Source organism: Stegostoma tigrinum, chromosome 20, assembly GCF_030684315.1.
Source record: "Stegostoma tigrinum isolate sSteTig4 chromosome 20, sSteTig4.hap1, whole genome shotgun sequence".
Classification (NCBI taxonomy): Eukaryota; Metazoa; Chordata; class Chondrichthyes; order Orectolobiformes; family Stegostomatidae; genus Stegostoma; species Stegostoma tigrinum.
Window position 1 is genome coordinate 37518233 of NC_081373.1, and position 15706 is coordinate 37533938.

At 38.4% G+C, this 15706-nt stretch overlaps 1 protein-coding gene across 9 annotated transcripts in view; it reads right to left on the minus strand.

The window, feature by feature from the left end:
- Positions 1–15706, minus strand: part of LOC125462069 (serine/threonine-protein kinase 32C) — a 290855-nt gene that overhangs the window by 35158 nt on the left and 239991 nt on the right. For all 9 annotated transcript variants that reach the window (XM_048551554.1, XM_048551553.1, XM_048551556.2 and 6 more), the window contains 5 exons: positions 5971–6144; positions 4400–4437; positions 4115–4204; positions 1217–1320; positions 1005–1121 (listed from right to left, as the gene is read on the minus strand). In XM_048551554.1, the coding sequence (XP_048407511.1) occupies positions 1005–1121; positions 1217–1320; positions 4115–4204; positions 4400–4437; positions 5971–6144 (523 nt within the window). The remainder of the gene's footprint in view (positions 1–1004; positions 1122–1216; positions 1321–4114; positions 4205–4399; positions 4438–5970; positions 6145–15706) is intronic.

Genomic DNA, 15706 nt, shown 5'->3' on the forward strand with positions numbered 1-15706 from the left:
GTGTCAAATCAGACTAGCTACTGATGGCCACATCCATGAAAGAATAGTTTTTTAAAAAGCTTTTTATACATTTGCATGTAAAGAACAGAGTTGGATTTTACTCTAATTTACTTGCTGCTTCACTTTGTAGATTACCTCTTACAGTTAACATATTTGACCTCCAGTACAATGTTCTCTGTCACAAATGTCCTGTTTCAAATGTAAATTTTATATTTGCTGTGATATTGCTTCAGAATGTTGCAGGGACTTTGAAGGAAATAAACCTGCAATATTATTCATCAATTCATTTTTCAAGCTCCAATCATTTATGTTCTTGATTACTCTGGAACTTTGACAGTGTTCCACAATAAGATTAACTGATCACGTCCTCCCTCATTCTGGACTCCATGGCACCAGCTTCATGGAGGATAGACAAAACTCAGCACTGCATTACTTATCTACTGCCGTTATGTTGTAAGTCCAGGGTCCCTCCAAACAGCCAAACAAGCCACTTGCTAAGCCATCTTCAGCAACTGGGGTAACAAAGTATCTGGTTTATGTTTGTACCTACAGCAACTTCAAAGACAAACAGCAACACTAAGAAAGATACTGATAGCGTATAATTTTGATAAGATCTCCCTTTTTTCCTTTCTGTTATTGGGAATCTTCATTGGCTATTATTTATTTCTTGACTATTGTAAATGAAATACCAGAACTAGTCAAAACACAGCATCAAACACATGTTTCAGTGATAAAACATTCAGCTCAATTGGTCTATACTGATCCTCATGTTCTACAAGTGCCTCCTCTCTGTTACCTTCATTCAGCACTATCAGCATGTTTTCCTGTATTTTCTCCTTTATGTGTTTACCTAGCATCCCCTCAAAAGCCCAGAACACTGTATTTTAATGGCCTTTTCCACCTCAGATCTAACAGTTTATTATATCTCCTGGGGTGCAGGCGTGTAACATCACTGTATTTTGGAAGTGATGTTAGGGAACTTGAATTAAACAATCAGACCTTACCTTTCTTAGCAATATAACAACCTCCTTTGTCCAAGTAGAGGAGTACTGTACACTCACTGTACTGAATAACTGAATCAGGGATTCAACTGTGACACTAGAATGGATGTCATATGGTCTCTGGTAAAAGGAAACAAAACCATAGTCATCAAACTACAGCACAGGTATAACCAGTAGAAAATAACTAAAAGCTGATGAATTTCCGAAGACTGTACCCATCCTCGAAGAAGTTCATATGCAGTGACTCCTAGTGACCACCAATCTACTTCAAACGAGTATCCTGTGCCACCATTGACAAAGGAATGAAAAATCTCAGGAGCTGCAAATAACAAAGAAGTGAATTAAGTAACAGAATCACTTGACCTTGTAACCCAATCTTCCAATCAGATAATAAGTATTATTACAGGCAAATATTATAACACATGCATAGGAAACACAGCAAAGACTTTTAAGTGACTGTAATTTTGCAGAACACACTGGCCATAATAATAATCTTTAGAATTCCACTGGTTTAAAACAGTTTCTCTGTTTAATTCTAATGGAAACAAACATTTTCTTATGCTTCTACAAACTCCGTTTGCTATTATATTGCTTGTATGTTGCAGCAATTTTGTGCACTGCAGGTAATGTGTTAGTCTACGGAAGATTACTATGGAAACAAGGACCCTGATATTTTGATAGCTAGGGAGTTGTTGGTACAGCATACACTGAGGTAGCATGTTAGGACCATGCAGAATCCACAAGTGTCCATGGGAATTGCCTGGGAAGTTGAACTTTTTGATGGCCAACTCCCAAACAGGAAGCCTTCAAAAAGGTCCATTAAAATCTGAAAATTTGATATGTTCTAACTCACTTAAGCTTGATAGTACCCAGGAAAGGTTAGAGGAATAAATTATAATAATCTCAAATTCCTTGGTAATCATGAAACTGAAGTTCCATCTCACCACTGACATCCTCATGAGCCCACACACACACCCTTGAGTTTGCAAGTCAGAAAACACAAACTACAATTTGCACAAAGATTTTATGATCCTGTTTTTGATTAGATTAGATTCCTTACAGTGTGGAAATAGGCCCTTCGGCCCAACAAGTCCACACCACCCCTTGAAGCATCCCACCCAGACCCATTCCCCTATAACCCACACACCCCTGAACACTATGGTCAATTTAGCATGGCCGATCCACCTTACCTGCACATTTTTGGACTGTGGGAGGAAACCAGAACACCCAGAGGAAACCCAAGCAGACACGGGGAGAATGTGCAAACTCCACACAGACAATCACCCAAGGCTGGAATCAAACCTGGGTCCCTGGCGCAGTGAGGCTGCAGTGCTAACCACTGAGCCACCGTGCCGCCCAAACTTTTGCCTAAAAGTTAATTCCATAGGGCTCTTCATTAAAAGTTCAATAATGCCTGATAATGTGTTTAGGGATTGTGAGGCACAAATAGCCTGCATCCATTGTAAACAATCGTGTAAGCTTTACGCTATTCTCACAGATGCTGCCTGAAATATAAATAATTCATATTTATTTCAGCTTTTCAGAATCTGACGTGCTTTGCTTTTATATCTGTGCAAATAGCCAAGTATTGTAGATTGTATATTAGGCTGTTGGCTTAAGACAGTATGGAATGATTGTTTCAGAGTGACATTTATTTCAGCACCTTGACCAAAAGGATGCTTCGGTGTTTGTATGAGAGAGATGGTAAACTGGGAAAGTGTTAAACTGCAGAGATCCAGGTTTTCCTTCATGGAAACTGAGGCCAGCATTCACATGGACAGCCCTCATATGGAATATGAATGTACTGGCTTCCTCAGGTTTCTCTCATCCTTTCCTCCATCTAAGGTTGGCACCAAATCCCCCATAGCAAGGATCACACCTTTATGTTGGCACAGTTCGAAGGATGCAACAGTCCACCATAACTCAGGCTGGCAAGTACTAGAGGGTACACTCCTCCACATTCAAAACCACTCACTTTTCACATAAAGGACATTGCACAACTTCTCCAACAACAATGTTCCCAATTCTGCAACAGCAATAGTCAAAAGCACATGCAAGCTGAACGTGACACCTTTATATAGGACTGCTGGGAACTTCCTCATGGTATTGAACACACATTTATTTGCACACATGTAAGACAGAACATGAACAAGAGGGGTGATTTTGCTAATGTCACGCCAGGTTTCAAGTCAGTATTAGACACTGACTGATGCCACAAACTGCCCACTTTGCATCTTTTTGGTGGACACGCAGAACAGCAGCATTATCAGCCTGGACAACATGATGTTGGGTGCAAGCCTGGACAACATGATGTTGGGTGTAAGCCTTGCCAGATGCAGGCAGAAGCAGACCACGGCCAATTGTCTTTTTAATTTAATCCTGTCTCTCACAGGACCAAAGCTACTGATAGTACAGAATGTAACTTTGCAGCTGCTCCAGAATTTTAAAATTTGAATATGCTGGGAATGGATACTAGCTGGATCTCAGTAGGGAGAGAGCATAGGGTGCAGCCCTGTAGAGAGTGAGTATCATGTGAAGCTTGGCAGAGAGGGTGTGGCAGGTGGAGCCTGGTGGGAAACAGTACAGGCTGAGGACTAATGAAAAGTGGTGACAAGGTAGGGCCTGGTGGAGACTGAGCGCCAGGTAGAGTTTGAATGAAACAGCAGTGCAATCTTGGCAGATAGTGAGAACAGTCTAGAATTCACTGTCTGTGAGGATGATGACTGTTGATTTAATACTAACTTTCAAAAGGATAGGGGATAAATCATTTGAGAAGGAAACGTTTGCAGACCTATTGACAACCAGAAGGAGACTGAAACTTATTCGTAGCTCTCAAGAAGAGTTAGCACAGACATGATGGTCCCAATACTCTCTTCCTTTGCTTCATTATTCTATGATGTTGCCAATACTAGAGTGAAGTGCAAAGTAGAGATTTCACCGAAAGGAGCAACTTCTTTCTACACCAACTTTCTACACCACTTTATTGTCTATCCTTGGAATCTGGTCATTTCTTCTCTATCTCTCTAAAGGATTGATATGCAGCACAGATTATACATGGAAAAGGGAAAATACATTTCAAAGTCACATATTTACAAATTCTGAACGTTCCTTACCCATGTATGGCTTTGTTCCGGCTAGAGCAGTAGCTCTTTCTCCATCTTTAATAATTGTTGCTATGTTGAAGTCTGTCAAATGTGCATGTCCTGAAAGAATGGGCTTGTTTATTTTTAGAGGAACCAGTCCATGTAACCACCAAAAAAACAAATTAACTCTCATACTTTGCATAATATTCACTGAAAGCTAAGAAATACAAAGAAATTAATCCATTAAGTATGCCATTAGTAAGGAAACTTGCATATGTCATGGCTGCAAGTGCAAATTAGCAACTATTTTCTAACCTTGCTCATCAAGAAGAATGTTGTCAGGCTTGACGTCCCTGGAAAAGAAGTAAAGATGAATCCACAATTGAAGAATATATTTTAGCATGGTTTCCATTCTCTACATTTTCTTAAAACTAACAGTCTTTAGATCAGTATGCCATTTCCTCAGAAACAAATCAATAAGTCTCAAATCATATATCCACAATTTTATCCAATTATGACTTTTAAGTTATGCATTATCACTAATCAATACAGCATTGTTTTGGAAGTATATAATGCCACATACAATGTCATCCTTCTCAGGTCAGAAATGTACTTTTGCAATTTTTATTGCCATTGTGTATTCACAATCACACTTGGGTTGGTGTATTATATGCCAGGACCTTCATTCCAGTAGGGAGTCCTAGCATGGTTTGGAGTTGGCAGGACAGATCAATTTTCTTTCTTGGCCTGCCAAAGGTACCTGGGTTTGCCAGGGCAACTGGAGGAGAAATTCCACCAACAATAACAGTCACAGTCAATACTTGAGGAACAAATTGTTATCTCACAGTAAAATCATATTTTGCCATCATGTTCTGCTATTCCCAAGAATGATATCACATTTGCGTTTAAGAATGCAAGGAACAATATAGACATTCATCTCCAAAAATAAATTTGTCAATCTCAGATAATGTCAAGACTGTAGATCTGCAGACTACTGTCAACATCAACAGCTTCAAAATTGTGGTTTGAGCAGTAAAAAAAAATTGATTTGATTGGCTTGAAATCATGGGAATTTGGAAGAATGGGAGGCAACATTATTGAAACAATGCAAAATTTTTAGGAGGCATGACTGGGTTGATGCAGAAAGGTTGTTTCGTTTTGTGGGAGAGTCTTGAACCAAAAGGCATAATCTCGTAGTGAGGGGTCGGCCATTTAACAGAGCAATGAGAAGGATTATTTCACCCACAGGGTGTAATTCTTTACTACAGAGGGCTGAAGAAGTTGGGTTGCTAAGTATAGAATAAACAGATTTTTAATCAGTAAGGGAATGCAGGGTAATGGAGATTTGGCAGGAAAGTGAAGTTGAGGATTATCAATGGGACAAATGATCTACTTTTATTCCATAATCTTATTTGTAATTTGCATTTGCAATTTGTCTTCAATGAGTTTTGATTATTTTACTAAAGTTATTTAATTTTCCATGATTTCCCGACATGTAGTCAAATAAAAGCCTATAAATACTAAAAATACTGTATTGAAGTCATTACATATTCTATAAATATACCAAGAAGAGGGACCTGTTTTACAGAAAATTGATCCACTAAAGGTCATACAGATATATAATTAAAAACAAAATCTGCTGAAAGCAAGTAAGTGGGAAGTTATGTGAACAGAGATTTATATTGTTGAGACAGATCTAGGTCAAAGCTATGTATAGAAGCCCTTTTTTTAAAAGATATTCAGCAAGCAGAGAAGAAAGTGGTAATAATTATAATTACAATTTCACTGTCAATTGTTATTTCAATACCTGAAACAGCTGATACCATTTTAGGTACTGAGCAGAATAGCACGTAAACCTAAATTAGGCCAGTTTTATCACCAGTTACCTGTGAATAATATGTTGGCTCTGTAAATAGTCCAAGGCCAAGGCCATTTCACAGATATAAAGTTTCATTGCATCCTCTGTAAACTGGACATTTTGCTGAAGGTGATAGCGAAGGTCTCCACCTAATAGAAGGTCAACCACCATGAACATATCTTCTTCATCCTGGAAGGAGTACCTAAACACAAAGGTTTAAAAAAAAGTATAACTTCCATCAAAAAAATTATTCTGTTACATACATTTTGCACTGTATGAAATTTCTGTAAAGCAACAACATACTCCCGTTGGAGATCAGTTTTGTATGTTTTTGCAGCAATTAAAAATCCCTTTGAAATTAAACCTTTTTTTGGACTGAATAGAGATTTAAACGATGGCAATAATATCTATTCAACAAACTGCAAAATTCCTTAGGTATGCTGTGTTTATAAAATCTTGGACAAATATGACCTATACAATTATAAGCACATCAGTCTACTCTTGATCAAAAGCAAAGTCATGGAATATATCATCAACGGTCACATCAAGTGGCATTTCTCCCAGCGACAACCTTTTTTGAGTCCTCATTGCAGCTTTGATCTAAACCTGGACCAAACAGATGAATTCCAGAAGTGAATTGAGAGTTATTGACTGTCTTTGACATTAAGGCATTATATGACCGAGTATGACATCAAGGGGCCTGAGCAAAACTGGAGTCAATGAAAATCAGGGGGAATCTCTATTCCTGATTAGATTCATACTTGACACAAGAAAGATGGTTGATAGTTAATGATTTCAGCCCTAAAAGATTGCTACAGGAATTCCTCAGAGCTGGGCACCAGGCCCAACCATCTTTAGTAGTTTCATCAATGATTTTCTGTCCAACATCATATTAGTTGCGGAGATGTTCACTGATGACTGTGCAGTGTTGAGTAACATACACAATTTTTTAGATACTGAAGCAAAAACCAGGCAACATTCAGATTTGTGCTGATTAGTGGTAAATCCTGGCTTGAAAGTGTTTCACCGTTGCTTCATTGCTGTTCTATCCCTCCGAAAAGTGCTGTGGGTGTATCTGGACAATATGGATTTATAAGGTTCAAACAGGCAACTCATTTTTACCCAGTCAAGCACATTGATAGATGAAAAATAAATAGTGGTCTTTCTCAGTAATCACACATTCATTAAACAAATTAAATTTAACAAATTAAAAGTAATAACTGAATAGTTCTAGATCTCAATTCCAGCTTTTAACAATGCCAGATGGTTGCAGAGACAGGTTTGTTTTTATTCTTTTTAAGTGATAGAACTGAAGGTTTCTGTGTTAGGGGTGATGCATCTTTGACTTATACATTCTCTATGTCCCAGGACAAGTTATGGGCACCCAATGCCAGTGTCCTAAAATCCTTAAAGATGTAATAAAACAATGACAACTGATCTCAGAATGGTCTATTATTTTCTGATCACAGTTCATTGAGTCATAGAGTCATACAGCATAGAAACAGGCCCTTCAGACCACTGCGACTATGCTAACCAAAAAAAAACCCATCAAACTATACTAATCCCAGTTATCTGCACTGGGTCCTGAGCCTACCCTGGCATTTTAAGTGCTTAACTGGGTGCTTCTTAGGTGTTGTAAGAGAACCTGTCTCCATCACCATCTCAGGCAGTGCATCCCACATTTCTACCACTCTTTGCTCTCTGTTTGGGAAACAATCCTTGTGTAAAACGTAAGCATTTCAGAGCATCCTCCTCCAATGCTACCTGATGGCTGCAGGAACAGCATCTCATATTTTGCTTTGGAACCCTGCAGCCCAATGGTATCATTGTGGACTTCATAAGCTTCAAAATCTCCCCTCCCCCTACTGTATCCCAAAACCAGCCCAGCTTGTCCCCACCTCACTAACTTGTCTGTCCTTTCTCCCATCTATCCACTCCTCCCACCTCAAGCACCACCCCTACCTCCTACATACCAGCCTCATCTCCGCCTCCTTGACCTGTCCATCCTCCCTGGACTGACCTATCCCCTCCCTAACTCCCCACCTACACTCACCTTTGCTGGCTCCATCCCCACCTCTTTGCCCTGTCCGTCTCCTCTCCACCTATCTGCTCCTTTATCCATCTTTCATCCGCCTCCCCCTCTCTCCCTATTTATTTCAGAATTCCTTTCCCCTTCCCCATTTCTGAATAAGGGTCCAGACCCGAAACATCAGCTTTCCTGCTCCTCTGATGCTGCTTGGCCTGCTGTGTTCATCCAGCTCTACATTTTGTTGTCTCAGATTCTCCAGCATCTGCAGTTCCTATTATCTCTTTTCAGCCCATTTTAGGGTTTGAATTCCCTCTCAGAGGAAGTGACTGCCACTCTGAATTTTTGGTATCGTGTAAGGACAGGCATCCCTGCAGCAACAACCTTCCCTCCACCACAAATAGCAGCTAAAATACTCACCCTGTAACATTTCTGGCAGGTGTTTGGGATCACTGAGATTTTAAGCCTTTACTCTCATTTTCATAAGTGCTATTAACATTCACTAAGCAGTATTTTAGTAGTTACACACTGCTTAACTGCATGCTAAATTGGATTTACGCAGTCTAAAAAATTACACAGAATTGGATATCATTTATCTACTTAGTTTTCTTTCTTGCTATTCTATACATTAAAACAGGACATTTGGAAAGTATTTCATTGGCAGGACTCCTTTTAGTTAATGTAAATATGATCCATAAGTGGCTAAGAAAAATGCCAAAACAATAAATCATATGCACAACAATAACTTTCTAAAATATAACCAAAATGAATTAAGAAGAGGAGATGTGTACTGAAAAACTTCAATTTCTTTGACTGGAAGATTTGAGTTGTAAGGAGAGATTAGAAACACTGGGACTTTTTCCCCCAGAGCATCGGAGACCGAGGATGACCTTACGGAGGTATATAAAATCATGAGAGGCATAGATAAAGTAGATAGCTGATAGCTTTTTCCCATTGTAGGGGAGTCTAAAACTAGAAGGCACAGATTTAATGTGAGAGGGGGGAAATACAAAATAATCCAGAGAGAAAATTGCTAATGAGACAGGTTCTCTTACAACATTTAAGAAGCACTTGGTTCACAGAGGGTGTGAGTATCTGGAACAGCCTGCCAGAGACAGTGGTGGAAGTGAGCACAATTTTGACATCTAAGACACATTTACAGGTCCTTGGATGGGATAGTATGAAGAGATATGGACCAAATGCAGGCAAATGAGACTAATTTAAATTGTGAAAACTGGGCGGCATGGGCAAGTTGGGGTGAAGGGCCTGTTTCCATGCAGTAGACTCCATGACTAAGCCTTCTTTTCAGATAAAGTAGCTGACAGCTCTTTGAATGATGCAACCTGGTATAACTTTCAGGAAATGTTTGATCATGTTCTTATGAACAACACAATTGAGCTAAGTTCCTCAAGAAACTCAAGAAACACATGGGACAGTAGAAAAACATACTTAATAAGTAAGAAACAGATGACTCATGGGAAGTGTCGCACCAGTCTGGGCAATAGATTGACTGGAGTTCCACATGTACCCATGTTTGAAACTGTTTCTAAATTACTTCAGTACATAGATGCCACAATGGTAAAATTAACTGATTTTACTAGAATAGGTACAGCAAAGGAGACCAAGAAAGGGTAAAAGCTTTCATATTAGTTAGTCAATTAACTAAACAGATTGCAATTGAAAATCAATACGAATATTTAGCATATGTTAGACACAGGTGAAAAATTAAATGACTTATTCATACTATGAATGGAATTGAATTAATATACAAAATATTGACAAAACGTCTGAGACCAATTGTAGATGACTTAATGGCTATCCCTAGGCAAAGTTTTAAAACAATTAAGAAAGCAAAAGGGTTGTTCCAACATAGACGTACATACAAAGATGCACAGGTTAGGTACACTGGCCACGATAAATTGCCCAGTGTCCAGGGATGTGCAGGCTAGGTGGATTAGCCACGAGAAATGTAGACTTACAGGCTTAGGGTAGGGAGTAGATCTGGGTGGGATGCTCTTTTCAGAGTTAATGTGGATTCGATGGGATGAAGGGCCTCTTTCCACATTGTACGGGATTCTATAATTCTTTATTAGGAAAACAATACAATATGAACTAAAACAATCAATCCAACGTGGAGTTTCACTAGTTGAAGCACTGTTTCCAGTTTTGGGGCAAGTATGTTAACAGTCTGATCTTCAGATCAGTACAACACTTCAGTGAAGACAGGTCCAGATTAGAAGTGCAGCCTTGTTAAATTTGTCTAATAAGTCATACTAGGTACCTATAACACTTCAATTAAATAACATTTAGAATACAGTACTGAAGTTTAGTTAACATGTTCACAATAAAAGATATACTTGGAGTAAAAATGCTATTAAAAACATAGAACATGACCCATCCATAGGACACACTGAGAACACAAGAGTCATCGGGAGATATTGAAGTCAATGTTACAAATCTTGTAGAATCCATGAATAGCCAACCGTAGACAAAGGGCAATAGAAACATTTGTGATGGTGCACAGAAAATCTCTGTATAAACTACGAAAACTGATGTTTACAAGTTTTTCTTACCTCATGTAAGGCAGTAAACCTTCAGTAGGACCTCAATTATAGCTACCGGCAATTGGAAAATCAGTTACACTGTTGATGACTTTCTGACAATTGATTTTATTGAAGTGGGGCCAGGCAAAAATGCATTTTATCATCTATTGCATCGAGAAGGTGTTTTATAACTGCATGATCTGTGATACTCAACATGTTAGAATAAATGTCTTCCACAATGGAAATTTACATTAAAGTACAGCAATTATCAAATTTTAGTCACTGTATTGCTCTTTGCAATAAAATATTTCATGATTATTACATGATTTTATTTAGCACTCTACTGACATTTGTTGTGATTTTCTTATTTGGCGTTTACAAAGGAAGACATCACAATCCATTACCTTAATACAAAGCTTTCAACACTGTATCTTTTTTTTTAGGAATCTGGATGTTAGTATCTGCACTCACCATGGGGTTTTCTGTCCATGGTTATAAATTAATTGAACATCTTTTTGAGTTGCGCATGATGCTTGCACTAGAATTTTTGATATTTGTCTCCCATAGGTAAAGCTCTGCTTTTGGATATGTGGCTTCAAAAATCTACCTTTACATATACTACAAGTGCTGTGCTGTACATACAATATTAATCAGCTTTTACAAAGATTGCTCAGATGCTGCAAATATAAGATTAAAATCATTATTATCAGACAAGTGCAGAAATGAATAATTTGCAACAGTATCAGGATAATCTTCCTTACCCAGACTGATGTCTGAACAACAAAGTGTTCATCAACATACAATTAAATGCTGCAGAGTCAGAGAATTATGGCATATTTGTTGGAGTATTTGTTTCCCTATATTGAATTTGGCTGCTAATTCTCAACCGTCATTTTTAAAATAGAGAAATAATTTAGACTTTTCCCAAACTAGTGGCAATATTCCATTAGTCTCATATCTTCTGGTTCTGTCTCTTTTTTATAAAGTTGTTTATCACCTTGTTTATCATCAAATTTGAATTCTTTCTATCATTCTATTTCCAGTTAACAGGTTGGACACAGAATATCATTAATTCACTTTTTAAATAATTGCTTTTCATCATTTGCTTATTAAAAACTGCAAAAAAATTGTTAGAGCCTTTCTGATGTTTCATTTTTATTCTTTTATCAATTTTGGCTTGGAGCTGTAAACTGGGAAATGTGAACTAAAGATGACCTTTGGACTGTGGGTAAAAGCATATGGTGAAAGGGAAACAGAGTAAATAAGCTTCTGCTTATTAGTGAGGCCAGACCTGGAAGTTAATTGCACGTTCAGTTTAGATTTAGGTTTATTATCACATATGGAAAGAGCCTGATCAGTAAGTTCTCCAGTCTCTTAATCAACAGGGAACAACATTACTTTAAACAGATAGTGGAAGTTGGCTGTTAATGAGGTTAGTACCTGGTAACTGGCACCAGCAAGTCCAGAAAATACCTACTGCTCAAGAAATGGCCGATGTTGATGGTCTCAGCAATCTCATGGAGGAGACAGTCAGTCTGTCAGAGAGTGGTCAGAGTTTAAATTGCATTTTGGACCCAGAAGGAACCAGCTATTGATGTTATGGCATGAAAATTTGAAAGTTGCCTGCCGAACCTCCCATGAGCAGCTCTTGGAAGCTCAGAGAATGGAAAACTAAGCTAGAAGTACTACTGCCTTTGTCTGAGTGATCTGAAAATGTGGCCCAGATTGGCATGTTCAGAAAATCAACAAAATAAAAGTTATCTATGCCTGTGAAACAATGTATCATGAAAACTACTTAAGTAATTCAGCCAGTTTTGTTATTTTCTTTTATATATCCCTTAACTGAATTTGTTTTTCTATAGTCTTTTGTGTGAATCAGCTGAAAATAAAGGCTGTTTGGTTTATAGTACAAACAAAAGAGGTAACTTTGTTGATTAATAAAATGTGAGGCTGGATGAACACAGCAGGCCAAGCAGCATCTCAGGAGCACAAAAGCTGACGTTTCGGGCCTAGACCCTTCATCATTCGTCAGCTTTTGTGCTCCTGAGATGCTGCTTGGCCTGCTGTGTTCATCCAGCCTCACATTTTATTATCTTGGAATTCTCCAGCATCTGCAGTTCCCATTATCTCTGATACTTTGTTGATTAATTTTTGTTTTGCTAAAGCTACTATATTTTTAATAAATTGCTAAGTCTTTTGATTAAGATATAGATTAAGACACAAACCTGTGCTTGGGATTGGTTATTCAATAGCCTGTTTAGGAACCCTTGGGTGTCAATTTTGAGGGTCTTTGGTGGTTTTAATGTGTTATAAATACAGAAGTACAAAGGCCGATTTGGTTCAGTTGCCAGCCTCTGTATGGTAATAGTGGCAAATGTTTATATTCTTCTCAACATTATTAATTGAAATATTATTCATGTTTCACTATATTGCCTCTGGAATCTTACTGAACTATACAAAACCATATTAGGTTGCACTTACAAACTGCACAGAATGAAACCAATGAACTCCTAAATGTACAATAATAATCTGAGCTATTTGAAAACACTTGAAGGTAAACTACACTGTTGATACTCAATTCAATATTAACAGATATTATAAAAGCCTACCAAAAATGTTCTAGTGATACTTGATGACCACAATTGTTGCATACCATTACTGTAGTTACAAACATTCATATATTTAGTTGGTAACTTTACCAAGCCTTTCTTCACATTGATGGTAAATATGGAATTGCCCCATCCATATGCTTAAACAAACTTCTTTTGTAGATAGTACATTGGCAGTACAGCATAACTAAATGGAATTGAATTACCTTTCAAATATCCATACAACATTTGGGTTTACATGTTTGCAATCATGATGTATAAAACACCATCTCTAAATCGTGTATCAAAGGTGCTCTGAGTTTCCTCCCACAGTCCAAAGATGTGCAGGCTAGGTGGATTGGTCATACTAAATTGCCCGTAGTGTTCAAGGGTGTGTGGGTTATAGGGAGATGGGTCTGCGTGGGATGCTTCAAGGGCGGTGTGGACTTGTTGGGCCGAAGGGCCTGTTTCCACACTGTATGTAATCTAATCTAATCTAATCTAAAACTGCAAAATAACATTGAACATCAAAAATATTATTGTTGCATATGTACAAACTAGTTTCCATGTGTCCTGCAATTTCTGAAACTAAAGAAAGTTCATCAATAGATGGTGTTTGGCAACTTTTTTTTATTCATTGACAGGATGAGGGTGTTGCTGGCTAGGCAGCATTTATTGCCCATCACTAATTGCCCAGAGGGCAGTTAAGAGTCAATTGTACTGCTGGGGATCTGGAGTCACACACAGGCCAGACCAGGTAAGGATGGCAGTTTCCTTCCCTAAAGGACATGAGTGAACCAGATGGGTTTTTCTCCCAACAATCAACAATGGTTTCACGGTCTTTGTTAGACTCTTAGCTCCAGATATTTAGTGAGCCCACCATCTGCCATGGTGGGATTCAAACCTGGGTCCCCAGAACATGATCTTAGTCTCTGGATTAACAGTCCAGTGATAATACCTCTAGGCCATTATCTCCCCTGGCACTGCATACACAAACTCTTGTCCATTCCACTTTGGAGCTTATGGCCAAACACATATATTAAGTACCACTGGTGATGACTGCCAGCAACATGTTGTTACAATTCTGATCAAGAATGATTTCTTGTCTTTTTGAAAAAGGAATCCCAAAACAGCATAGAATGGAAAATACTAGACGTGATATCCTTTTTCATTGGGTTTTACTGTACTAAAACAACTAAAATCTACATAGTACAAATTTTAATTAACAGGTCAAAGATATCGTAAAGATAAATTTCACTATATATGATTATTACAATGAAAAACAAACATTACTTTCCCTATAAATGTGGGACCACATGCAATCTCAAAGTCTTTTCAACTTAGCCTCCATTATGTAGGGTCTTTCCTTTCCCATTCCAATGTTTCAGCCTTTGATCTGCAGTAACCTCACTGCCTTCAAAGTTCCCTGACAGGTTTAAACTGACAAGACACACATCGACAGATCCTCTCCCTAATGTCACAACTTTTCTGATGTCAAAGATTCTACAGAAATGTCCTTCGATAATCCCTATAAATGATCTGGCTGAAGTTATTTATCTATTTATCTTTGCTTCATAGATGTGCATTCTCAGGGCAACCTCAGTCATAGGTATTTCTTAGAACTTATTGATGTCATAATCATGAACCCTATTAACACTCGTTCAGAACACTCTCCGGATCATTTTTGTATAAAGGGGAACATAATGTAAAAAAAAGGCCTTCCCCAGCACACGTGCCAAACAATGTTCATGTCTTGGTAGAAAAATAGCCGTATTAGAAATATTTTAATAATTACGTCAGTAGGCCCTGTACAGATATTTTCCATTTATAATGTATTTTGACAATTAAACATGGCCAGGTTTATTGCCAACACTACATCCAGCGTGCTCAGAAATAGCCTGAAGCAATGAGCTGTGCAAACAGGGAGGCAGCCAGCAGTGGGAGGGGGTAGTGTATGTGGCCAACAGTGTGGCACAGTGGCAGTGAGGGGCAGACAGCAGGATGGCCAGGGAGGCCTGGAGATCATCTAAACCACCTGCCCTTCACCTTGACATTATGCCCTTCTAGTCTGGTCTGGTGACATCTTGGTGATGCCAGCAAATACTCCAATGTAACAAAGTGCATGGGAAATGGAATAAGGCTTAACCCCTAACAAAACACAGGGAGTTGACAATTAGGTTTTCAAATTCAACTTGTGTGAGTTCTTAGAGTTCCATGTTCTTCCAAACAAGAGTTTATTTTATTACTAAATAAAAACCGAAAGAACTACAGATGCTCTAAATCGAGAACAAAAGTAAAGTTGCTGGAAAACCTCAGCTGGCCTGGCAGCATCTGGGAGGGAAAAAGCAGAGTTAATGTTTCGGGTCTGGTGGCCCTTCCACAGAATTGTTTATTTTAATACTATTTGATTGACTTTCTTTCAATCTTCTCAAGTGTTCTCCTGCAACTTAATGCCCTTGCCTGTAAGGTTCTGGTTGCCTCACAATAGGAAGAATGCGATTGCGCTGGAGGGACTACAGAAGAGATTTTCCAGGATGTTGCTTGAGATGGAGCATTTTATCTTGGATTTGAGGTTGATTGGCTTGGGCTATTTGGCTCAGTGGTTAG